This window comes from Lissotriton helveticus, chromosome 8 (genome assembly GCF_964261635.1).
Source record: "Lissotriton helveticus chromosome 8, aLisHel1.1, whole genome shotgun sequence".
NCBI lineage: Eukaryota > Metazoa > Chordata > Amphibia > Caudata > Salamandridae > Lissotriton > Lissotriton helveticus.
In genome coordinates, this window is record NC_136069.1 from 1,193,346,312 (window position 1) to 1,193,372,513 (window position 26,202).

Here is a 26,202-nt window from a genome sequence, read left to right on the forward strand (position 1 = left end):
GTCGTTTGGCCCTAAAGCGCCTGATAATATATCTGGCCCCATCTTCTAATTGCCACCTTTGAGCATTATGCTAGCACCCTGTGGAATAAAAAAAGCATAGCTCTATTTTAAGAGATCAGAACTTCACTATATCGATCCCCATTTTACTTTAACTCTGAGACAAATGCTTCCACTGGTGAAACAGTAAATGGCAATGACGTGTTTCAAAAAACAGAATGCAACAAAAAATACCAACAAGTGCGACGAGTCTACTGAAATAATTGGAACAGTACTGCATGCCTCAGTCACACCTCTCTCCCAGCAGACTGCTACCTTCCCGCAGTTTCCTCCTCACCACTTTGTTAACTTTCAGCTTTGAGACCTTAATTTGCGGAGGTTCCAAAAACGGATTTTGGAGCCTGAGCCGGGTCACAGGCCTCCCTGACCTGCTCCTGACTGCTCCAGTGAACTGTAGTGTAAATCTGTAAATACTACAGCATGAAGCAGCTATCACAGCCAGGGCTCGAGTCGGGGTACCACGTAGGTGGACGGCGTCCCCCCAATTATTTTACCAGGTGGACGCCGTTCCCCCTGCCCAAAAGCTGGATCAATGATGGCATAACTTGCCTGCACGGCCGCCCCGTCGATCTCCCAAGTACAGGGCTGGCTGCCAATCTTGTGTGCTGTTGTGGTGGTGGTGCCTGGCGGTTGGAGAACGGTTCTGTTTATATTGGAGCTCGTTGGCGTGTGATTCAGTGGAATTGTTTCCCAGTGCTTCCGTGTACTAGGATGCGTGGTGCGTACGTAGCTAGTTGGCAACGCGCATTTAGTAAGTGATGTCAGTCCCCTGGTAGCCTGTGAGAAATCCAAAACTGGATGGCATTGTATCGAAAGGGAAGGATGTTCTGTAAACTGCTGGTCTGCGCATCGAGACTGTTAGAGAATGCGTCTACATGCCACAGTGCATTAACGTGGCCCCCCAATTGAAGCGGGTCTCCCTGTAATAAGAGGGGACTACCTTTCATGATGTCACTTCCTGTTGTGACGTCACTTCCTCTGACACCACCTAACTTGGAGAGTCCCCCTACTTCTTATTGTAGGACTTGTGCCCTGATCACAGCTGTTACGGCGGCGCATAGAGACAATAATCAGCCAATATTCAGTCAAAACGTTTTAAACAAGGAAGCAAATGCCGTAAATAAATTGTGAGCCTGTGAACCTCTTACTTTTTTGCTGCGTCAATGGTACATATCACAGACATCGCAACCCTTTCTTGTTTTTCCAATTTTATAGCGAATCACAAAATCGTAACATTCTGGAGGCTCTGACTCTGCGTCACTGCACTCTACCTCACTGCACTCTATGGTACGGGCAATGGGTGGTGCAAGCTGCCGTAGGGCTTGGCGCTTATATTTTTTCAAATTAACCACTGCCCAGTACTGTTTCTCCAAATTATGCGATGCTTGGAGGGCTACATTGCACATCCGAATACAATCATTGCTTTTATACTCAGAATGAACCCAGTCACAACACCACAAACAAAGGGGCTTATTTACAAGCCTCATACGCCACTTTTGCGTCATTTTTAACATTGGAAAAGTGATGTACTAGTGGCGCAAGGGGCTTGTAAATCTGCCCCAAAGGATGCGACCAGTGCAGACAGCATCAGCTGACAACCCGGAGTGGTCCCTCATAGGTTACTTTGACTTTCTGAATAATTTGGTAACTCGTTACATGTCTGTTGGTACATTAGATGTTGAAAATGTGTTCATCACTGCTCTGACCCATTTGTATGTGGGGTAGGCTGTCACTGACTAATGATGTGCAATGAATTGATAAAGGTTTTAGCAAATCAGAAATCGTTTCTGCACTTGCCAGAGTTCTATATTAAATTCAACTTAGCTTTGTACCTGTTAGAACAAGCAACTTCATGCTTCAACTTTTTTAGAAAACGGCAAAGCTAAAAATACCAATGACTCTAAATCTCAGATTCAGTAGAGTCCACATGGAACATTTTATTTATTTATTTATTTAATGCGATTTTATATAGCGCGAACTTTACCCGAAGGTGTCAGAGCGCTTTACATAAGAACCAGTTGCAAAACATAAGGATTTAGGATTACATAAAAGATACACACAGAAAAAAAATTGCAAATGTACAAGATGTAAAGTCACACAAAGAAGAGACTGGTGATTATAATTATCTCTATATACATAGGGAAGGGATATGAATGGATATACTCTAAGAGTCACATAGGAATGGTAGAGAGTGCAATGGTCTACTGCATATACTAGTGATTAGAGTTATCTCTATATACATAGGGAAGGGATATGAATGGATATACTCTAAGAGTCACATAGGAATGGTAGAGAATACAAAGGTCTACTGCATATACTAGTGATTAGAGATGCATACAAGATCCAGTCTGGCACCCAGGTCTCATTCATTTGTTGCTGTAATGTCTTATAAGTTTGCACCCCTCAATCTGTTATTACCCCCAACCCTCTGTTGCCCTCCTCACATTTTAACAGGAGATTTTAGCAGGCACAATCATAAACTGTTACCAAAGTAGAGAGGGAGGCAGAGGTAGAGGCTAGGTTTATCCTCCTGACAGTTACATAGAGAGACAAAATACAAGTATTTCAATTATAAACTGTATCATGAAAATGTTTTTTGAATAACTAAGACAGGAACAACAATAGAAAGGTGTGCTGATAGCTCCTTTCCTGTCAAATCAATACAACAAGGCAGTCAGAAGCGTGCATTTCCCTTGGCAACACTAATTCTAAAGAAACCTTTGCTTACCTGTTGATGCTCCCACTGCACCAATCAGCACTGATGGAATAGCAATCACCAGGCAGCCAAATGCCGCTAAGAAGGAAAGCACTTGAGCGTAAGTCGCTGAAGAAGCAGAAAGAACTCGCTGAAAGTAAGCTTGCCAAGGGATTCCGCCAAATACCTGTTAATAAAACATATAGAGCACTCACATTTCTGAATATTCAAGGTTGTACATCGCTAACATAAGATCACCAGTTTGCAGCACGTTTTAGGGTTTGATTTGTATACAATGGGACAAGATATGCAAATAATGCCATGGCAATGAAGACTTATTGATGTGGGGTGTAACACAGGCCCGCATCCCTGCGGTGCGGGGGGGGGGACCCCCGAGCTGCAGGGGCCCCTTCAGCACAGTACTCAGGCCTGAGCGCTCCGGATTAAATCTGTAGCGGGCCCCTCCGTGTAAATTGCGGGGGGGGCTTAAACTTTTGTTATGCCAAAAGAAGAGCTGTATTGTGAACTTTGATGCATTTGAAATCCAGAATGGAATGATAACTCATTTGGGAATGCAGAAGTGTCCAAACAACATGACTGCAATGATGAGCTCAGATTCAGGTTGCAATCTGTTTTTTTTTTCAGCATGACCAATATTTTTATTTTCCAGCCAGCGCAAAAAGTAGGATTGTCACTTAAAGAATGCAATTTTTCCCATAATCAGTACATGCTTACAACAGTATACGGAAGAAAGCAGTGGGGCAATGCCCCCATGGCCCAATGGGGGAGCCGCCACTGACAAGGAGATGATGAACGGAGCGGTGAAACTTTTCAGACACTCACCCCAGTCACAGATCTGATTGAATCCATCATCATTCTTTAACTCACTTCGCTACCCCCGTTCAGACCCAACTATATGCAAATCAGTCTTGATCTTGTTCCTCATGGGAACAGTGCAGTCTGAACTGCCAAGCCAGGTCATTCCTGGATCGGGAACAAGCATCCTGGGACCGGTTTCAGAGTGACACCCCTCCTCAGCCAGGCTAGCTTGAATCCAGTGGCAAAGTGAGCACTTTTGAGTGGAAGTTTTAGGTATTTGGCAATTTGGTCCTCCAAATCATTGATTACTTTACCATAGTTGTGGGGAAGGATCTTCTCCATATTTAGGCTTCTTCAAATACACAAATATTTAAATAGGGGATTGCACAAATCCCCACAAAGTCCTCAGCCTGGACTCCACCCCCTCTGCCTGGGATGACTTCTGGTGGCCCACAGATCTTGGATCCCACACCCATAGACCAAGCAAGAAACCTTGGAATCCTCCAGGACTCCTCACTCACCATGAACTGCCAGATCAATGCTGTCTCATCATCCTCCTTCCACACGCTGCGCCTGCTCAGAAAGATCTTCAAGCCGATCCCCACCAAGTCCAGAAAGACAGTCACCCACACACTCATCAGCAGCAGAGTCGACTTTGGCAGCACACTCTACGCAGGCATCACCCAGAACCTTCTCAAGAACCTGCAGAACATTCAGAATGCCTCAGCCAGACTCATCCTCAATATCCCCCGCTGCAGCCACATCACCAGCCACCTGAGATACCTCCACTGGCTCCCAGTCAACAAAAGAATAACCTTCAAGCTCCTCACACATGCCTACAAAGTCCTACATACACCATGCGGGACCTGCGTAACTTAACAACCGCCTCTCATTCCATGCACTCACCAGAGACCTCCGCTCCGCCCATCTGTCCTTGGCCACCATCCCACATATTCGCAAGACCATGGCTGGAGGAAGGTCCTTCTCCTATCTCGCAGAAAAGAACTGGAACACCCTGCCTTTCCAAATCAGACAATCACCGTCATTGCTTCAATTCAGGAAGGACCTCAAGACCTGGCTCTTCGACTGAACCACAGTGCCCTTCAGTGGATCAGCAGCCCCCCCAATGCCTTCAGACCCTTACGGGTGAGTAGTTGCGCTTTACAAGTCCCCTTATTGATTGATTGAAATTCAAATCTAGCTATTCTGATCATGAATGGGAAGAGCGCGGACTTACTCCAATTAATGACTAGGGCAGAAAGACCACCAAAATTAGTGTACTCTCTGAGGGTAGGGTTAAGGCTAAGCTGTGGATTTCTGCTATAGAGGATTATGTTGTCTGAATAAAGTGATATCAGTAGGGAGCTGTCTCTGAACAGCAAAGTGTGCTGGGCATGATGTGTTTAAGTTTCGCCACCAGTGGTTCCACAGCATAGAGGATAGGGGGCAGCCTTACCTGGTGCCATTCAATACTACAAACAAAGCCGAGAAGGCAACATCCATGTAAAGCTTAGCTGCAAGTTGTGTACACAGCAGCTTGATCAAGAATAGAAATGGGGGTATTTCCTTGTCGCTTAGCACAGCCATAAGATAGCTCCACTCTAGTGAGTCAAATGCCTTTATGGCATCTACAAGAAGCACAATGGCGTGCTCCTCCAGATTAATTGTATGTACTATTTGGAATATAGTGCAAAGATAATGCATTGTTGATGTATCCGGGACAAATCTTTCTTGATCTGGTAGGACCAATACTAACATCATCAAAATGATTGTATTGTTGATGGTCTTAGCGATAATGTTTTCCTCACAATTGATTAGTGACATTGGTCTACATCACTTGCAGCTTTCTGCAAGTTTATTGGGTTTGAGCAGAGTTATAATAATGGCTTCCTGCACAGAAGGTGGTAGTTTGCTGGTTGTCACTGCTTCGCTGAAGACCTCTAGAAGTGGCTGTGCCAGGATATGTATGCTCGATATATGTATTTCAACTGGGAGTCCATCTGATCCAGTGCCCTTGCCATTAGGCAGGCTTTGGATAACATCTTTAATTTTCTCGATCATGAGTGTGTGTACTAAGAATTCACATCGTGCATCACTCAGTCTTATTATTGCTGTGTCAGCAAGCTATTCAGGAGTCCGCTCAGGTGCATTCATATGTTTAGAAGCACAGAAATCCGTGTAGGGTTTATTAAATGCCTTGTGTATCCATGTAGCTTCATAGTGTAACTGTCCATTATCATTCAATATTTGGATCACATCCTTAGTGGCCCAGTGATTCATTCTAATGGAGGCTAGTGTATACCCAGGTCTCTCACCTTACCTAGGTACTTAGTTTCATGGTCCCATATTTCATTATATTCAGCGATTCAGCCTCTGAGTTTTTTTTCTTTGCTACTATTTTTCATAGTTAGGTTTATTTAATGCCCCTTTCTAATGTTGCAATGTAATGGAATAGTGTTCTAAGCACCCCATGCTGCTTTGTTGTGCAGTAGCCTCTAAATACCATCTAAAGGCCTCCCAAAGAGTGGTCCCCTACTTGATCGAGTCTTTGTTCTCTTTAAAGTTATTTAAATATTCTGCATGCATGTCCTCCCAGAACCCCATGTCCGAAAGTATTATTGGTGACATCCGAACAAACTCTCTTCTGGAGACATGTCAACCAGTATAAGGTCAAGAACCACCTGGGAAGGGTCAAGCTAAGTTTTCTGTATTTGTCACCTTTATACTTAAGTCACTTGTTGGAAGTCAGTAGTCATTTCTAGACCACAGGTTCTGTTTGGCCCAGTAATATGTTCCCTCTCTTAAATAGGGGTGTCTGTTTTGCCATACTTGAAGAAGTTCACTGTCTTTTATAATGTTTTAACGGTGTAAGCTCCCTGATCAATGTGTGCAAACTATCGGTGTGTGGATCCAAAATGGTTTGTAAGACCTCGCCCCATAACACTGCCTTAGGAGTAATCTTTTGAAGATGTGCCCTTAAGTTGTAGACACATTCAGGATCATCTATCTTGGGGATCCTAAAACTTTACTAGGGTTATATGTTTAGTCACAAGTATACCCAGTGCTATGATGTATCTGCCCATGGTGTCACTTACTGATCTGATTAAGCGAAGTGGAGTGACACATCTGAAAAGAGTGGGGAAACCCCTGGCATTGGTTGATTATGATACTATAATACTCATTGTGGGCCATTAAAAAAAATGGTGTAAGGTGCATTTCTTGTAGAAAGGCTATATCTAAGCTCTGTCTCTGTATTATGCAGTTATTACCACTTCTTCCTGGGGTTAGTTAGACACCACAAGCTCCATGTGAGGAATGTATAATCCCTGCCTGTAAGTGTGTTAGGTTCCATTTCTATGTCTCCTCAGAGCTGGATAGAGCTTGTGATCCAATGCAGGGTTAGATGCACATCCAAATGCGATGACAAGGATGAGCAAATCTGACGAGACCTGGAAATTTAAGTAAGTTTCCAATAGTAAATACCCCCTGCATCTCCCCTTCCCACACCAACTACCCCAACAACTGTTGAATTGGATCCTTCCACCCAAAAGCTCGCCCTTTCATCCCATCTCTCAATTGTAGCTGTAATGAAATTAAAATATAGTTAAAAACTATGAAAGTCACCATGGATTTTACCATATATGAGGTAGGAAGTAGCTGGACCACGAGTTTTACTAGCCATGAATAACCGGCCAAGGAAAAAAAGATTTATTTGAATCCCCCAGCTGGGATTAGCAGGTTCTACCCCTGCTGAGAGAAAAATACTAGTTTACTGATGTTCAGGTACCTCCATGGCCATTGTCAGGTCATGGCCAACCTGCTCCAGCCTTCTTTTCAGTCCACTTTTCCTAAATACGAGAACACACTGGTCTCTCCAAGGGTGAGGGAGCCGGGTACCAACAGCTTTTACTCATCATCGTCAGGGTTTACATTTGAACGTTCATAATTTATTTACAGTGGCTCCGCATGTATGTTCTTTAGGCATTAAAGGATTGCATTCACTCATTTTGGTTCTGTAAATATTGTGTGCTTTCCTCAGGGTGTAATTTTTAATCGTGTTACAATAGCATGCTGTGTGTGATGTCTAGTTGCTAAAGTATTTTTCACTAGTAGGCATGCACATCTGTGCTCCTGGGCTGCCATCATAAAGTCAGGGTATTATGAGAGCTAGCTTCCACACTATTGTTGGTCTTGTTTTTCTTTTACAAGTAGGTGCGCAGTGTCTTTGTTCTTGAAATTCAGCAGTCCGGCAATGATTGGCCTGGCTGGGGCATCTGTAATCAATGAGCTCTTTCTACGATTAATTATTTAGAGAATTTATCAGCTCTAAACAGTGCCACTGGAATTTTCTTGAGAAAGGTGTCCATCTTCCCAACTGCTGTAAACTCTGTGACAGCTATTATTCGTAGGTTATTTCTGTGTGATTTTGCTTCCAAATCATCATTTTTTGCCTTGATTATGGACAGTACTTTGTCCATATAGAGGTGTTTTTCATTGTCTGTGTGCTGCTTGACTTCCATGGTGAAGATTCTCTTTCCCGCTTCTGTGATGCGACCTCTATGCTTGTTTAGGTGTTGAGCAATGGTGTCCATACGTACGTTCAGTGTATACATGTTTTGATCTATGAGCATGAGGCTAAGCTGCATACGTTGCATGATCATCTTCATGTCAAGTTTGGCCTCAGCATTACACTGCCAGTTTGTTTCTTGTGCATTTTCTGCAGCCTTGAGATCAGCTTTTTTGCCCATTTGCCTTGTCTCAAATTGGATGTTTAGCTGCTTTGCATCCATGGTATTCCCCTTTCCCTTTGCCAGCAAGAGTCACCCGCTGCTTCATTTCTGCCTCCTGGCCGCCACCAGACAGACTGGGAGACGGTCTATTATCGAAGCCCAAACAAGAGACGGCCACGCACCAATCCCAAAGTGCGTAGGCGGTGTCTACAGATCAGTTTTGGAGAACCCGCACACCCCCCCCATCTGGGGGGGTCACAAGCAGTCCTAGCCTCCTTCTGGTGTATGTAAATGTAGCTCTTTATGGCAAGGACCTAGGCCCCGGCGCACATTGTCCTACCTGATTAAGCGAGGCCAGTCTCACAGACTCAACATGGTATGAGGTTGCTAGGGATAAGAGTGGAATATCATGTTATGCATCCGATTGCTTTCTAGTATGATTGACTTTGCATATATTTTTCAACTGTTCCTACAGGCGGTCACATTTGCCTAGTGCATTGACATATTTTCAAATAAATTTCAGCCACCCTTGGTTATCATGTAGGCACTCTAAGTATTTGGGACAAGCAAGAATGATCAGCACCCGCGTCCACCCTCTGCACCTGGACTGTGCAATTTGTCAGTCTACCCAGCCAAGTGGACCCAATGGACTCCTGGACCCTTGGAAATGGGCTTAAGGAGTTTCCCAGTGGAACCGACACATCATCTCTGCTGAGCGACACATCCCTGAGCGGAACCAACACATCTCCTTGGCTGAGAGGCGCATCCCGATCAGAATCAATGCATCGCTATTGCTGCAATGATTGGACCTTTCACAAAAGACTCACATCGCAGCTGCAACCTGCATCTTGGGACCAATGCATCACCTTGGGAACCGCCACTGCGCAATGACTTCCCAGGTACAGGCCCTCGCATCTGCTGTCAATGGCAGCCTCGACGAAACAAATCGGAATTAATGCATTGCCTCAGCTGTGTATTGCAGCCTAGATGGGATCCTCAACGTCGATGCAACAGGACCTCGCACCGCAGCCTTGCTGCCTCTTGGAACTGATGCAACACCTCAGCTACATAACGCATATTCAACCTGGATCCACTCAACGCTCAGCAACCAGGATATAAGGATCTCTGTTTAGTGGGCATAACTGTGTCCCTGTAGCCGGCCCGTGCTCCATCGCAGTAAACCTGAACTTGTGACTTTGTCCTGGTCTGGCGCGATCAGTTATACCCGGTAGTACTTTGTGCGTTTTGGCGCTATTTCTCACTCCAAACTTTAAAATTCAAGTATCAACCAATTCTACTAATTTAATCGCTGTCATCTTGGTCTTGTTTTAGTTAAAACTTTCAGATCTATTGTTCTAACCAGGTGTTAGATGTTTTTATGGTGTTTTCACTGATTTACTGTTTGAAGTGTTAAACAAATACTTTACACATTGCCTCTAAGTTAAACGTTACTGCTCTGTACCAAGCTACCAGAGGGTCAGCACAGGTTAATTTAGGGTTTGCTTGTGACTTATCCTGACCAGAATTGTGGCCGCTGCTTGATCAGGGCTCACACCCCAGTCAACCAGTAACCAAATTTCTAACAAGAGCGCTCACACATGAATTGACATTTTGTGACATTACGTATTAGAATATGGATTGCATTTCAAAACAACACAAAGCTCAAAAAAGTAAATGCACAATTAGCAACCCTTCATTATGTACATCAAGCCCATGGCTCTGTGCGAAATTTGGTATCATGGCAGATTGTCACAGTACTCATTTCAAAGATGATGGTATAGAAAAGGTTGTGTGACAGGAGAGATGATCATGCAAACCATGGGCCTTATTTATGAAAGCCTTGCGCTACCGGTACGTCACTTTTTCCCATGTTAAAAGTGACGCACCAGCAGCGCAAGGCCTTCATAAATAAGGCCCCATGACTTTGCATGGAAGCCAAGGAAAAGGCAGACTTACAATGGATAAAATGCATACAAAGCAAAAGAAAAAGTGACTACTCACATGGCTTGTCCACAGGAGTAAGAAAAGATGAAAAGGCAAATAAATGCACGAAAGTCAAACATCAGAGTAAATTGTTGTAGCTCACCGTAGATAAATGACTTCCTCGTTTTTTCACTGAATTAGTTCTAAGGTAAATAGGCATGGTTTCAGAGCCCTCAGAAATCAATGGGGCCTTTTGAAAAACTGCATTTTGAATTACTTTTGAGTTCTACAATAGTACTACTAAACTACTACAAAATGCTATTCACAAACCTACAAGTGTAAATCTCCACCTCCATCGCCCCTGTCTGCTGTATGGGTAGACAATATTTAAATTTACTTTGATTTATTTAAATGTATTAAAGATTGATCCAAAACTAGGTTAATAGTTCTGTACCATTTTCTTTCTTTTGTTGTACATTTAAAATACATATTTAAAGTGAATTTACAATATTATTTAGCATACAAATATTTTTACTAAATTATCCTAAAGTTTGATGAACTTTTAAACTTTACCATAGGGAGATCTCCACTCCAATGTGTAGTGTCCCTACGGTAAAGTATAGGGAATTGTGAAAAACGTTTATTTAATTAAACAAAACAACACAAAATAGACAATATGTTTATATTAAACAGTACTGGAAATTAAGCCTATATATCTATTTTAAATGTAGATTTAGAACTAAATAAAATAATGCTACACAAGCATTAACTTCATTTTGAATTAAATCTTTAATTAATTTAAATTAATTTTAAAATAATGTTCTGAAATTTAAATTGAGAAATAAACTCCCATCCAGAGAAAAAAGTACGTTTCCTTATGCATTAAAAATGACTAAACGTGATGTATAGAATTAGTTAAAGTAGTTTAATTATATGTTAATGGAAACAAATGCTATATTCATTTATAAATTCAAAGAAAGTTTGGCAAAATATTTTATAATTAAATATTAAACGATCCATTTTTTATAGTCTTCTAACATTAAATTATATGTATCTATGAGTGTAAATATTTAAAATAATTTAATTTAACATGATTTCCTATGGGTTTTTATATTAAGTTCCTAGCTCCATTATTTTTTATGGGAAGGTATTTCAGTACCATTAGTTGGCCATATGTGATTCTGGACTTACTCCAGCTCTGAGGGGGGAGTAATTTACTACTCTTTTCTTTCTTTATTCGGATGTAGTAACTTTAGAGGTGCAGTTTTTGAATAGCAGTTGGCTTACTCATCTATGAGTGGGTAGATGCCCCTCGCTTAACCCCTCTCTAACCCCTCCAAACCTCTCTGCACTCCTCCCTAAAGCCTTCCCATTTAGTTGGAAGTGTACCCCTTTTTCCAGTCACTCCCCAGGTCTCTCCCTCATTTACTACTAAGGGCCCCATTACGATGTTGTCCGGAAATCAGTCCCACCGAATCGATTTGAGAATGCTTTCTGAACGACTCGGGTTTGGGGAGTCCAACCAACTGATTACGGTGTATCCGAACACTGTTCGGTTGGACTCCCATTGACTTCAATGGAAGCCTGTGTTCCGATCGAGAACACAGGCTCTCACTGAGAACAGGAGTGGTTGGGGAAAAGCATGCACCCTGTGGCAGGCACACACTGTGCATGCAGGGAAAGGGGGGACCCATGGGTACCCCCACAGGCCTGATTCAGAGGGCCCCGGGTTAAAGGGGGCATGCTACGGGCCCCCAAAGATTCCGTCAGCCGATCCATGTTGGATCGGCTAGTCAATTCGTGCGAGTTGGTTCCAAACTACACCCTTATTCTAAATGCCGTTCAGAACCAAGTTGGACTGTTCGGACGCTTTCAGGACATCATGCACCATCATCCAAAAATGTGTCCTACTCTGTCTGAAACAAGGCTTCCGAATCGGTTTTGACCATATCGGACTGCGTTCAGAGCCTCTCCGGACGGCATCGTAATGGGACCCTAAGTAGTAAACGCACATGTGTGAGGATCTCACAGATAGGAGAGCTTTAAGTGGAGTTGTAGGCTTGTCGCTTAGTGAATAACTTTTTGTAATACTTTAGTGCTTCTACGGTAGTGCTACCAAGTGTACTATGAAATCCAGTTTGTGGATATGCCCCATCATGTTTTCAGTAGATTTGCAAATGTAGCCTTCTTGACAAATAGTAATGGACCATATCAGCACCATTATAGTTTACCACACACAGCTCAACTGAAGAATTTGCTTAGCCAGCAGAACCCTGCTTTAGCCTTGACATTTCACACAATGACCCACCAAGATGGTACCAGCTGGTATTAAAATAATAGCACATTTTGACGAATTAGTAAGTACAATTGTGAGATACACTATTTTCAAAGACAGACCAAGCAATAAGAGTGTTAAAAGCTTACCATGAACGGATAAAACGTTCTGCCTCTAGAGTAATACAACCTGGTCTGTTTCCGTACAACTTACATGTATTAAAGAGTTTGCAATATTCCTAAAGAAACACATTCACGCACATATCTACAATAACATCATTTTTTATTATTGGCCGGCTGGCACGGTGCACTTGTTTGTCACTGACAGGCAAATCCTTTTAAATTCTGCACTGCACAGCACGCTGTTAATGAGCCTCTTCTCAAAAGTAATTTCACATTTATTATTTATACCTCTTCCAGTGACTGCACCAAATAACTCAAACAGAACTCAATTAAAAAAACAACCTGAACTCACCAGCAGAAGAAAGCTGTCAATCCAAGACCAGATGTCAGCGTTGTTAATATTCCCGAGCCAGGGTGCCTGGTAGACTTCACGTACAGCCGTGGTCCCAATGTCGCTGACAGCCTTATTCGACATGGCGAAAGGCACGCTAATCCACTGCACGCAAAAAAATACACAGAACAAATGCTTTATTAAACTTTTAAAGGCGTGTGCTTACCAGCTACTGAAACAGTAGATTAAGGGTTCATTTTTGCAGTTTGTGTGTTTCAACTACAGTGTGATTAATGAATTACTTGTTGCGTTTTGTACGTACTCCTGCCTGCTGCATGGAGTATGTGGGCAATAAAAGATGTAGAAGAAGTTGTCTGACGAAAGTAACTTCTAAACAGTAGGCCTTGTTTGAGAATAGTGCGTTATGTGCAATTTCAAACATGTCAATTGCTCTCTCTAATTAGGGCGTTAATAACTCGATGGGGGCTCTAAACCTCCAGAATGGGTTAACCCACATGTTGCTTCTTAAACTTCAGGATCATGAGTGACTTGAAAGCGCAACCCCCCCTGCTCTTTCCAGGGGTCACATTTCACAATCTTCTTTCAGGGCCTAGACATTAATTTCCCCCTCATCCCACATCATTGTCATCATAATTATTTATGAGGCCTGACTAGTGCTGACATTGTTTCGGATCCCACTTGGTTCTAGCAGTATTCTTAGCCTAGAGCCGGGTTCTAACGAACCTCACTGTGTGCCAGTGTGGTATGCCAACACTGGGGCGCATGCTCTGTGCACAAGCAGTGATCTTCATATTCCATTCTGACCGATACCGGAAGGGAGCTTATTTTGAGGTTGGAGAGTGGAGTTCGCAGAAAGGTAGCAGGCATCTACTTCTCAATTGTATTAACAGTCTTTATTACCATATTCAAGAGCACTTATTTTGACCTTAGAACACAGAGAACTGGGCTCGAAATAATCTTCAGCATGCAAAGATAAAGCATGTATTGACAATATAAATGTAAGGTTGATCAGAAAAGGCATATTTGGGCCAGAGCAATGCTTTGAACTGTATCCAGACCTGGCAAAAAATGTTTAACCAGCCCTACTTCCTTCCTCCCCTCTTTATATCTCTCACTTTCCATCCACCCACAGTCTCTCTCTCTCTCTCTCTGTCTCTCTCTCTCTCTTTCTCTCCCTCTCATTCTATGGTCCATCTCTGTTCTCTCTCTCACCTGAAGATCCTCCATGCCTGTTGCACGCTTTGCAGCTGGATAAAGTGAGAGGCTTCAGCCGTGGACCTGGGCCTTCAAACAATGTCCCCTAATGCCTTGGGCTAAGGGGGTCATTACGGGTTTGGCGGTCCGAATGGTGGCAGTGTGGCTTGTGCTGCACTGGCAGTCCGACTGCCGTATTATGAGTTTGGAGGTAGGACGGCCACTTCTGCCGGGGATTCATGAGATGGAGGCACACAATATGCTGGTGGTGCCTCCGCAGCACCACCAAGCATATTATGAGTTTCCTCACCACTAGAGTTTGCATGGAGGTGAGCCCGCCATGAAAACTGTGATGGTGAGGAAACTAAAGGGGCATGGACTTCACAGTCCATGCTATGCTGGTACTTGCGGTGACGGTCCCACGTTGCTGCCTTTCTAAGGCTCACATATGAGCCTTTGAAAGGCACAGCCGTAGGCCAGCCGTCGCAGCACCACATGATCTGTATTCCAGTTGGAATACGGCAGGCGGCCAGCCTATGGGTTTGGAGATCTTGGAGCAGGGAGCTGGCATGGAGGCCTGATTCAAGACCGCCAAACTCGTAATCAGCTACTAAGTAATCTGTATCATATTTTATACTGCTATTCTATTAACAGGAATATGCTAGCTTTCCACAAAGTAAGACATTTAGGGCCTGATTAGAAGTCGGTGGTCCTGCTGCCCTGATTACAATGCAAAGGGAGTTGCAATGTGTATATTTGGATGTACGACATTACAACGCATGCTTTTACATCGCATGCTTTTACAACGCAGTTTTTACATTGCATACCATTACAACGCATAGTGCTTTTGGGTGTTGGATAGTGAATAGTTTAATTTACTATTCCAACTCCAAGTCCCCGTGGATAGTAGGGAAGGTTATTGGATAGTAAATTAACCTATTCCCTATCCTAGAGCGCCCCCCAGCGCAATGCGTTGTAATGGTATGCGTTGTAACAGTTGAGATGTAAAGGCACTGCGTGGTAAAAGTTGCGTTGTAAGTGATGTTTCCCGTATATTTTCTATTGAGGCGTGTGTTGAGGGCTGCAGCTCACGCCCCAAAAGAAAATAAACACTCTAAAAACATCCCTGCACCATGTGGCAGGCACCATGCGGTGCCTAAAACATGGTGCAATGATGGTTAGGGGGGCATCTGAGGTGCCCCCCCAGGCTCCATAGCAGAGGGCCAGGGGAGAAAAGGGCCCCCTAAAGTCACATCTGCCTACCTTTTCATGGCGGGTGAACCGCCATGGAAAGGCGGGGGAAAGGGACATTGTAATTCTTACAGCGATGCCAGAGCAGGCACCGCCCTTATTGCAGGGATTACTGACCCTCCGACAAACCGACGGGCTCCTTGAGGCCGTAGGAAGCACAGCGGACAGTCCCTCCGCCCGCCACACCGTAATGTGATGGGCGCACCACAGGGGCAGATGTCTGTGGATCCGACACTGACGACCCGTCGGTGTAAGACCCACCAACATCATAATGAGCCCCTTGTGGTCTGTTTTTGACCCATAAAGTAATGCAAAACATATTTACTGAAGCAATTCTCTTTGTTTTCAATTTTATTGGGCACAACGTTTAAGAATGTTGCTAATGTACTGGCAGGCCAGTCTGACTGTCCTTGATTCTGCACCTACTGACTTTGCCATTGCTTTCTCCTTCCCAATTTATGAGGTTACAATATTTTTTCCATGTTCAGCACCATGTCCATACCTCAAGCAGACCTTTGAATGGAACACCAAAACCTCCAGTGGGGTATGTCTGAAGCGTATTCAAGGAAGGTGCATCAAAATCTGACACTTTTGCTTCGATGTCACTTGACTGCTCCAGGGGTCTTGGAAGTACAAAAGCCTTCTTAGTTCTCTCTTTTCAGGGTCAACTCCAAACCAGTTCTTGGACAGCTGCCTTACCACTAGGTTTAAAGCCACCCTGGCTAGTGTGAGCCCTGGGGACAAAGGCTTTCCATTCTCCAAGTCTCCCTTTACAATATATTAGGAATCGACAGGCCCCACCTCTGTCCCTTTGAAGTTAATTAAGTTCTTGGGTTCACCCCAAATGTCGTTCCTTGGATGATATGGATCGATGCCGCACACCCAGTCCATCCTGTCCCAGGACTAAGCCATTGTTCTGACTCAGGGAGCAGTTTCCACACCTCACAGAAGGCAAGCACTGGTTGGGCAGCAGCTACCAGGCTAACAAAAACTTAGCCTCTAGGAGCTTCAAGCAGGGAAAAAAGTAACTTTCTAAAGTCTACTACTCCTTAATATTTATTACAAGTGTAACTTCACTAATGCATTGGACTTTTAATAAACACGAAAAATTAAATAACTATTTTACTATCCTTTTGCTGTCAAAAGTTACAGATTAAAGTTTATAATCTGTAAATTGAAATATTTTAGGAGGCAGCTACTGCTCTGCCAATGAAAACGAACTATAAGAATTTGCGCTATTAGTTGAGGTGGCAGTGAGTACCCACCTCAAGTAAAAACCACAACCCATGTCAGGGTGAACCACTAGAGTCACTACATACATCTGTGGTAGCTATGGCACAGAGCAGACATGCTTAATTTACAGGCAATGTATAAAGTATTTATGCAGTGGCAAAACAGTAGCTAAGTCAAAACATTACATATGGAAACTCACAAATCAATTTAGAAAAACTTACAATAAATAAAATGACACCAAAATGACAAAAATTCTATAGTTACAACCTGAGATATGAATTTTTAAATGTTAAGCTTCAAAATAGCACCAAAAAGCAATAGCCAAGATCATCGGGTTGCACTTGACAGGATACTAGGCGTAAGTTAAGGCTGGCCATGATGGAGTGCAGGTCGGCTCATGGAACCAGATACAACCCGGCTGAACAATGTCCTATTGAATTTAGTCTCTGAATCAAAAGTAAACAATCTTCAGTGGGTCAAGGCAAAAGCTGCTGTCTTTTGGTGGGAAATCTCTGAGTGGGAGAAATTTTAATTTCACTCCCAGAGAAGGGCCCTAGCCTGCCAGACACTTTTGGGGCCTTCGGCCTGTGAAGATATTTGCCTTCAGACTTTCTCGCTGTTGAGAACTTGGAATCTTCCAGTGGGACAAGGCTAAACTCTGTAACTGAACAGGGCACACCAGGCTGAAAAATTTCTCTGCAAAGTCCAGTTGAATTACATTTTCTGTTGTGGAAAAGCACTGACCAGGAGCAACCTTAATCTTTGGCTTAGTGGCAATGAATCTTGTTGGATCTAAGTCCCAGGTTTCAGAAAATGTTTGGAGGAGTACACTTTCTCACCAGCCAAGGGTCCAAGACCTTTGGGACAACACTTGGGGGTCAATACTCACTCCGGGTCGAGGGCAGGTCTGGCTGGAAATGGACAACTGCCAGAATAGGCCTCTTGTAACTTGTGTCCCTGTAGCTTGAAGAGGAGGTCAGACATATGACCTATGGACTGCAATTCTTTGTCCTGGGTACAAGAGGTAAAGCAGGTCCAATCTTCCAGGCTCTTCTCATGTTACAGATAGCAAGTCTAGTCCTCTTCTGTTCTTCCACAGAAAGTGTTCTGAGGAGGGTAATGTGGGTACCACATGTATGCCTGGCACCAACTCGTGGGTGTGGGTGACTCTTGGCTCCTCCCTAACCAATAGGGTAAAGGTTCCCGGGGTAGCCCTACCCACTTTTGCTGCATTTCCTGTGTGCCTAGTGCAAAAAATCACACAGTGCCGTCTCTACACCCTATGGTGCAGTACCGTTGCTCCCATGCGCAGAGCTTGGATGCCCACCCCAGAGGTGTGACCAGGGAAATGAGGAACCCCTCCTCTGTGGTCACTTTAAATCAGTTCTGGAGCTGCTGCTCTCCTACTCAGATTAGTATCTGCATGACTGGGGGAACAAAGGAGAATCCTGCCAAGGTGTCAGCTAGCATTAGCCTGTGACAGGGTGGACCGCTTTGAAGTGAATCGACTTCCTGGGTAAAGTCTATGTGGTTAGCCTGCCAGAAGAACAGCTACACCTCCTCACACCCAAGGAGTTTGTCCTGCTATGGGAGCAGTTTTCACATCTCATCATGTAGGGTTATCAAATTGCCAGATGACAGAAGCTTTAGGAAGGGAGACTTCTGAAAAGTCCCTTTTTCAAAATATGTATTTAAATTCAAATTATCCATTAAATTGGGGTTTTAATATATAGTTCCAATAGCCCAAGACTGAAATTTCTAGCTATTTCCTAGCCAGAGATAACTTTATCACCCTTAATATTGTATCGGTTTTCACTAAAACAGCCAGCCTTGCTCCATTGAAAATATCTTTTGGGGCTTTTTCACTGTAAGGACATGTGTAACATTAAGCTTTTACAAGTCCTACTTTTACATTCCATGCACACTCCCATATGGGTAATAAGGCCTACTTTGTGGTGACATACTGATATTTAAAAGAAGGTTGTGACCTGTCAAAGGTGCTATTTTGATGGGTTGAATTTGTATTTTAAAACGGTGTGCACAGCCAGGCATCAACTGGTAGGCCTACAGTCATATTTGCACTGGTTCTGCAGTGGGTGGCACAATGGGTATTGCAACCCGCTCGCAAAATTTAACATATGGGCCCTGGGTACCTTGGCAACATATATTAATGACTTATGGCAAATTAAATATACCAATCAGGGGTATGCCAATTGTCCCTATGTTAAAAGGGGAACACAGTAGCTTTACCACTGACTGGTAGGGGTAAAGTGGATAGAGCTCTACAGGAAGCAAAAACTGTAGAGCATAAATCGGGAGGCACACCACACAAAAGATGGTCCTTTCCAACAGGGTCAAGGATTTCCCTCCATCAGGTCTATCCTTAAACTGAATTAGGAATGGGCAGGTCACACCTCAGTCCTTATCATGTTACTGAAGTCCTTAGTTCTACCCTAACTGTCCTTCCTGGACTGACAGGGATAAAATGTCCATACCCAGTCCATCCAGTCTCCAGATCTAAGCCATTGTTATGCTTAGAGAGCAGATGCCACACCTCATTGAGGCCAAGCCCTGGCTGGGCAGCTGCTACCGAGCTAATGCAATTTAGGCTATAGGAGCTACAAAAAGGGAAAAGATAACTTTCTCAAAGCTACTTTTGCTACAGATATATTACAAATCTAAAGTCACAAATAAATTGGACTTAATGAATTTGAAAAATGGTCTCGCTGTTTCCTTTCAAAAGATACATATTAAAGTTTATAATCTGTAATTTGTCATATTCTAGGCGCTAGCTACCACCCTGCCTGTGAAAATAGTTGGAGTCTAGTCAGTGGAGGAACATGCCAACTTTAATTTCACACATGTTTCTCTTTTAAATAAGGCAGTCTACCTAGCAGGTGACAAGGTGAAGTTAGGAGTGACTTATTGATATTTAAAAGTATTGATTTCCACCTATTAAAAATGGGTTCTTTTGACAGGTTTGACAGACGGCTTTTAGGCTGCTGCAGTCAGGCTACACATGGTAGGCCTGTAGCCATGTTTTACAGCTTGTCCTTATGAATGGCACCATAGGTGCCAAAGTCCACAAGTGGCATTAACTTTTAGGCCCGCGTGGGTTTTCTACACCATATATCAATGTATCAGGGAACTGTAGGCAAATTAATTATGCTAATCAGGCATAAGCCAATTTAACAATGTTTAAAGGGGGAGCACAGGCATGTTACTCCTGTTTAGCAGGAGTACAGTTCACAGAGAATACTAACGCAAATAGGATCCTGAAAAGGGTGAAAAATCTGCTTTGACTATGCGGAAAAGGCAATTTGCTACAGGCACAGGAAAGACCCTGTAAATAGTTTTTTTTAAAGAGTGGGTTAATTTGCTGGAAACAGGGAATGCAGTTGCAAAATATCTTTCCCCACTAAACAAAATGACATCCAACAATCTTTAGGGGTTGTGTGTGATGTTACAGTATTAGGCAGGGTCAGGGTTTTGAGATACCCATCAGATACCTGGCAATTTGACACGTGGTACGAAGAGCCACCAGGATGAAGAAATGTGCAGGTACAGGCCTTATAAGACTATACTATTTCTATTCAGGCATTGTAACATCAATGGCGTATGCTACTCTTGCAACTCTTGGAGTGAGCCATCAGCTAAGCAATGTCTTATATGAGGTAGACATCTAAATATATCAGAGGAAGATGCTCAAAACAATATCTCTGTCTAGAGATCTCTCACTTAAATGGTAGGCAAGGTCATTTAGCAAGGTACAGATAGTCTGAATTACACTGATCTGCCCTATTCCAGCTATTAATGTATGTTTTCCTTGAGAGGAATGATTCAGTATATAAAGCATGAAACATTGCAACCAATAATATGATGTACTATTCATTTTTTATGATATTTTCTGACGTCATAATATCCATAAGAAAGTTGTGTGTATATATGTTGTGAATATTTTGTTACTGCTGATATTCAAGGGATTGTGTTTACATAAAGCACATTATACAGAAAACAAACTTTCCCCATCTTATTTGGGTACTGTATTCGTTTGCACATAGAGAAGCTCTTGAAAAAATATGTATATTGATGATATATCAATTTGTTTTTTTTAGCCTAGCTCCCACCTTTTTTATATAAGGTTTTAAAGTATTAAAATACAGCCATCAAATGTTTTACTATACAAAACTACAAAACATGTTTTGTTTTTCCTATTCGGTTTGTGTGATTTCTTTTTTGGGTCTTAAGCTCTATGCATTTTGACCCAATGTAAGCTTTAAAAGGATTTTATTGAGACTGGTGAATTGATCAAATTAGGTGAAGTAGTAATGCAGCAAGTTCTTGTAAACATTTTAGGCAAAGTTCAGGTTGGATGCATCAGGCAACATTTGCAGTTTGTATTTTAATTTGATTGACTGGTCAGCAGAAGGAAGAATTATGTGTGTGCCTGCTGGTGTCATGAAACTCGATTTACCTGATTTCTAAGGCCTTTGTGTGGTTATAAACTCAGTGATTCAGAAAGTCATAGGGTTTGCGAATGCGAAATGTTTTTTTGGTACATAAGAAACCCACGTTACGAGTCAGAAAAGTATTTTCATTGTTCAAAATTGGCTTACTGACTCACACCGAATCACATTTAAAAAGAAATGTAAGAGGGGCTGTGCTTTCTAATTAAGATTTGGTAATGTATATATCAATGATTTGACTGCATTTGTGGTTGGTCACTATTGACCAGTGACCTCCACCTTTCCAAAAGGAAGGCGCTGAAAGGATGTGAATTGTGTTGCCAGCCTTTTGGTGACCAGGCAATGGTTCCTTATCAACAGCTTGCTCTCCTCCATGTTTTTATAAATGGGAAACTTTTTTTAAAAAAGGAGCACCAGTTTTTTTAAGGGAAGTGGTTTCTTTAAAAATATTTGTGAGTGTAAACGCAGGGATTGTATCCTCCTGTTCCTTGCACGCCACCATCCCTATGCTTGTAGTCAATCACAGGGAGTCAAAAAGAACAACATGCCAAATTAAAATTCATTAGATAGTTTGTTTTGTAAACCCTTGAGGCTGGAGATTTTGCAACATGGTCTACTAGCAGATCGGTTGCATCGCAAATTAGCAGAAATGCTGTAAATAGTCAGTGTGAAATTTCCTAGCACTATTTGTGATCTGTCTCTTTGTAGATCAAATCCAAAATGTTTAGAGCAAAGGATAAACATTGGTATTTGATATACACTAGAGCTTTCCTGGTCTGAACTGGGTATGTGGTGGTGAGCTCAGACACCAATCAGGAGATCCCACTCTTCCCAGTGCCATGAGAGAGAAAATCCATAGCTCTTTATCAGCTTCATTTTTCAGTGGGAAATGATTGCCTTGTTGGTGGTTCCTGGACTGCTCCAATGTTTATGTTTCAGGGTGGAATAGGGGGCAATTGGCCAGAGGTAGTGGGCCTGGGTCATCAGTTGACATCACTCCAACAGACATGTGAGTGGCACGATTGACTGGTAACATGGATGAGCCAGACTACAGTGGGTGATATAGAAGGAAAACATTGCTTTCAGACTGGGAGGTGATATCGTTTCTTTCAAGGACTCCAGTTGAGAGCTTTCGCTAGAATGTAATGTAGGGCAGACCCCTGAACCTCATTTTACTATTTGTGGCAGGGTTGAATGTCTGTCCCTCAAATACATAAGTTTTTTTTCTCCTTATATTTTGGTAAGTTATTACTTGATAAAATCTAGGAAATGTGTTTTGGGTTTGACAGGTTTTAAAACGAATACATACACTTATTATGGAAGAAGCTAATGTCCTGAAGAAGGGGATGAGGGTTTACCACACCACTTAGAAGTATCACTTTTGTGCTATCAAAAGATGGTACTGGTCACCAGAAATACAGTGAAATGCAGGACACCAACAGTCTTCAAATATCTTTGAACTCTCTAAAGGTTTTCTGACAAACTATGAGTCCCATTATCTTTAATATTATAGACTTTGAGCCTAAGGTAAATGATTCTATGGTTATATTTGGTACATCTAGTTATAATGTAAGTCTTTACTCTTATGGAAGGAATATATGGTTTTAAATGTTGCTACCAACACTCCAAAATTCTCTAAGCTGTGGATCAAACAGACACCACCAAGGTTATTGACTGGGTAAATCCTGTGTGCTGGTGGCAGGTACTCGCCCTAAAAAACTCCCAATGTTTCATTTAGTGCAGCGCAGACTGACAGTGGTTGATACTTTTACTTATCTGGGGGGTTGTATTTGATAGAAAAAGCACTTGATTCAATATGATGCACAATAGAGCCCTTGCCATGGAGAAAAGAGTGAGGGGCATCTCTTCCTGTATTAAGAAGTTGGGTGCTAAGAGGATTGATTTGATTTAAAAAAGGTGTATGCCCCAAAAGCTGTTACTGCAGCATGTTATGGGGCTGAGGTCTGGGGGATGGTGGCAATTGACCAACTGCAAAGAATATGAGATTCTATAAAAGACTATTGGCACTCCCAAGCAACTGTGCTAATTACATCTGCCACAATGAGCTAGAGGCCCCATATATCACAGATATATTAAGACTTGCCCCGATAATGCTATGGCTCTTGATTTGGACGAGAGATACGGTCACTGTGACTCAAAACATCATTAAGGACTGTCTGGCCCTAGACAATGAACACAAGGTCCCTTGGTTGCAATATGTGAAATCAGTGATGGAGAGTCTGGGGCTGGGTGACATATTTTCTAATCTGTCTAGCTGCAGAACTATGTCCAAAGATAGAGTTAAACAAATATTCTTGGACAAATCTGCAAGTGAATGTGCTGATGATAGTCACACTAAAAACTCAGTAAAGCTATATCTAACATGTCCTCTTTCCACTTGGGTGAATTACATATTTGATATTCATGACAAACCCCCAACATCGTTTTATCTTAGCAAGATTCTGTATGAATTTTATTCCTGCTAATGATGGGCTTTCCAAAGAATACCTTTTCAAGAAATGATCTTCCAGTATGCCCCTGTGATAAAAGGTCTTTCTAATCTGATTTGCATATACCATTCTTCTGTGGATTTTATACCCCTTATAGAAAGAGGTACGTTCTCCTCCTTTCATGAAAGTTCCAATTTAAACAATGCCGTCTTGCACTTTACTGTATTAAACAACTATCTAATCCTTTCATCTGTAATAGTACGGCATCGTTTTTATGGTCCTCGTGGACTAAAAGGAAGGCTTTGACAGGATGGGACAGTGGAGGAGAAAAGGGAAATGCTGGACATTAAGGCTGATGGCATAATGTGGGTTTGCCATTTTAAGTATATGTTTTTATATCTATTTTGTTTAAATCCGTTCTTAATGATGTTTGTGATATGATATTTATGTATATCTGATGATAATATCAAATTATTGGTTAGATTTGATAGTTTAGACTAGCGATGTAAAAAGAGAATGATTGAAACTAATCAATGAGGGTGCAATGCACTTTCTATTATTAGGATGTTTAAGATCAAAGCAACAATGTACTTCAAAGTGGCGGTGTGGTGTTCATATATGTCGTTGATTTTTTAATGGATTTTTATTGTTACCCATGTGTTATTTTATTAGCGATTTTTTTCAATTATGTACTTTATATGCTTTGGAAGCAATGCAAAATAAAGAATATTGATTGATTGACTGGTGGGGGGCTTTAAAGTGTATGATATAGACATATATCACTCACGAAAACTGTTACAACAATAGTCCCCATATGTTAAAATGCTTGTGTTCAATTCAAGGGTTGGTTCGATATTCAGATAAAAGGAAAACTGAATGTATTCTTTTCCCACAATCAGAGGGACAAAATGGTCATAAATAGGGTACCTTCCCTAAAGTTGGAAGAAATGTTCCTAAGAACTGTAACTAGCACCAATTCTTTTTCTTTCTTCCAACTTAAAATCGATTCAGGTATTAAAACCTAGCCAAAGTGGCCATTAATACTGTGCCTACTATATTAAATTAAGCTTTCGCTCCCTTAACAAGAATTCTTACAGTTGGGACAGGTTCATGACATCTCCCACCAAGACTACAGGACTGCCTTGCAAGGAGGATTACTCAAAGCTTCCACCTCCCATTTTAGCAAAATACATTGGTATATACTGCTACCAATCTCATCTACAGCAATTGGAACATCACCTACGCCATCCAATCCTCCATTAAAATGGCTTCCCTTAGAAGCCTACTGCAGTACAATATTACTTATCTCACATAAAAAGCTGTACGGAGAAATACATCAAGGTACCTGCCTCAGAAACTGAACATGCTATGGGACAAATCAGCATACGTAAAATCCATCATTATGAATGCCCATTTCTTGCACAAGCTCCTGGCAGCCTTAATGACATCTGTTTTCTAAATAAGCTACCCTGAAAATCTGAAATAGTAAAGTCATTTAATACATGCCTACAGATGCTATAGCTGTGATGGACTTGTTTTTCGCCTTGTTGATCTTTTCTGATGAAATATTCATAAACTGTGCAGTACTGCATATAACTAAGCCTCAGCCTGATTGAAGCCTCCTTTTTTATTATTATTATTATTATTATTATTATTGTTATCATTACTATTATTTTGTTTTTTAAAGTCTTTCTTTAGTTCCTTCTTTTTTCTTTTTACTTTTTCTTTCTTTCCTTCTTTCTCTTTCTTTTCTTTGATTCTTTAATCGTTTGATTGCTTCTATCTTTTATTATTTGATCTCTGAGTGATTATTTTATTGTTTTTTGTTTTTTTCTTAGTTGCTTTTGTGGCAACTGACTTCTTAATTCTTGATCCTTTGATTATTTGCTTTCTTTATTCTTTTGTTGGCTATTTAATTCTATGGTTTTTTGATTTGTTCTTTAATTAATTCATTAATTTCTTCCTTATTTGATTTTCTGAGTCTTCTTTTTATTCTTTCTTTTGTTCTGCTAATCCTTGATCCTTTGTGTTCATTTTTTTCTGGCTTTCTTTCCTTACTTCTCTGCTTCTTTTTATCTTTTTTTAATTACCTTTTTTCTCATCTCCTCTTTTTACCTATTCCATCCATCATCTTTTCATTTCTCCCAAATCTTACACTCTCAAACACATTCTACACCTCATTTAAACCCTCCAAATCATACTTGTTCCCCAGGCTCCTATGACATGTCTTGAGTCAAATGATGTGTATCGCAGTAACATATTTTTATCACAGGGTATGTGAGTAAACTGCATGGATTGCTCTTTGTCGTCCACCAAGGTGTGGTTGATTATATATCAGTTTCAGTTTCAGTTTAAGTTTATTGTTTGATTAATTAAAATCATTACAATACCCCCCTACATAAATATATGAACTTCATCTAGACAAACAGCTGAGAGTGACGTTATGCAAGCTATTATAATTGCATCTGTGCTCTGATTCCCGTACATTTCGAGTATGTAAAATTGTATTATAAAAACATTCTAAAACTAATCATCAATCAAGTTACATCAGAAATGATAAAAAATTGTGTACCATCAAATAAAAGTATGGGGATGCGTTACATGCAATATAAATTAGAGATCTTTCGCTTGCAAT

At 41.7% G+C, this 26,202-nt stretch overlaps 1 protein-coding gene across 1 annotated transcript in view; it reads right to left on the bottom strand.

Moving 5' to 3' along the window:
* Nucleotides 1–26,202, bottom strand: part of SLC5A7 (solute carrier family 5 member 7) — a 393,122-nt gene that overhangs the window by 57,621 nt on the left and 309,299 nt on the right. The window contains exons 5-6 of the mRNA XM_078656154.1: nucleotides 12,974–13,117; nucleotides 2,786–2,939 (exon numbers count right to left, since the gene is read on the bottom strand). Of these exons, the coding sequence (XP_078512280.1) occupies nucleotides 2,786–2,939; nucleotides 12,974–13,117 (298 nt within the window). The remainder of the gene's footprint in view (nucleotides 1–2,785; nucleotides 2,940–12,973; nucleotides 13,118–26,202) is intronic.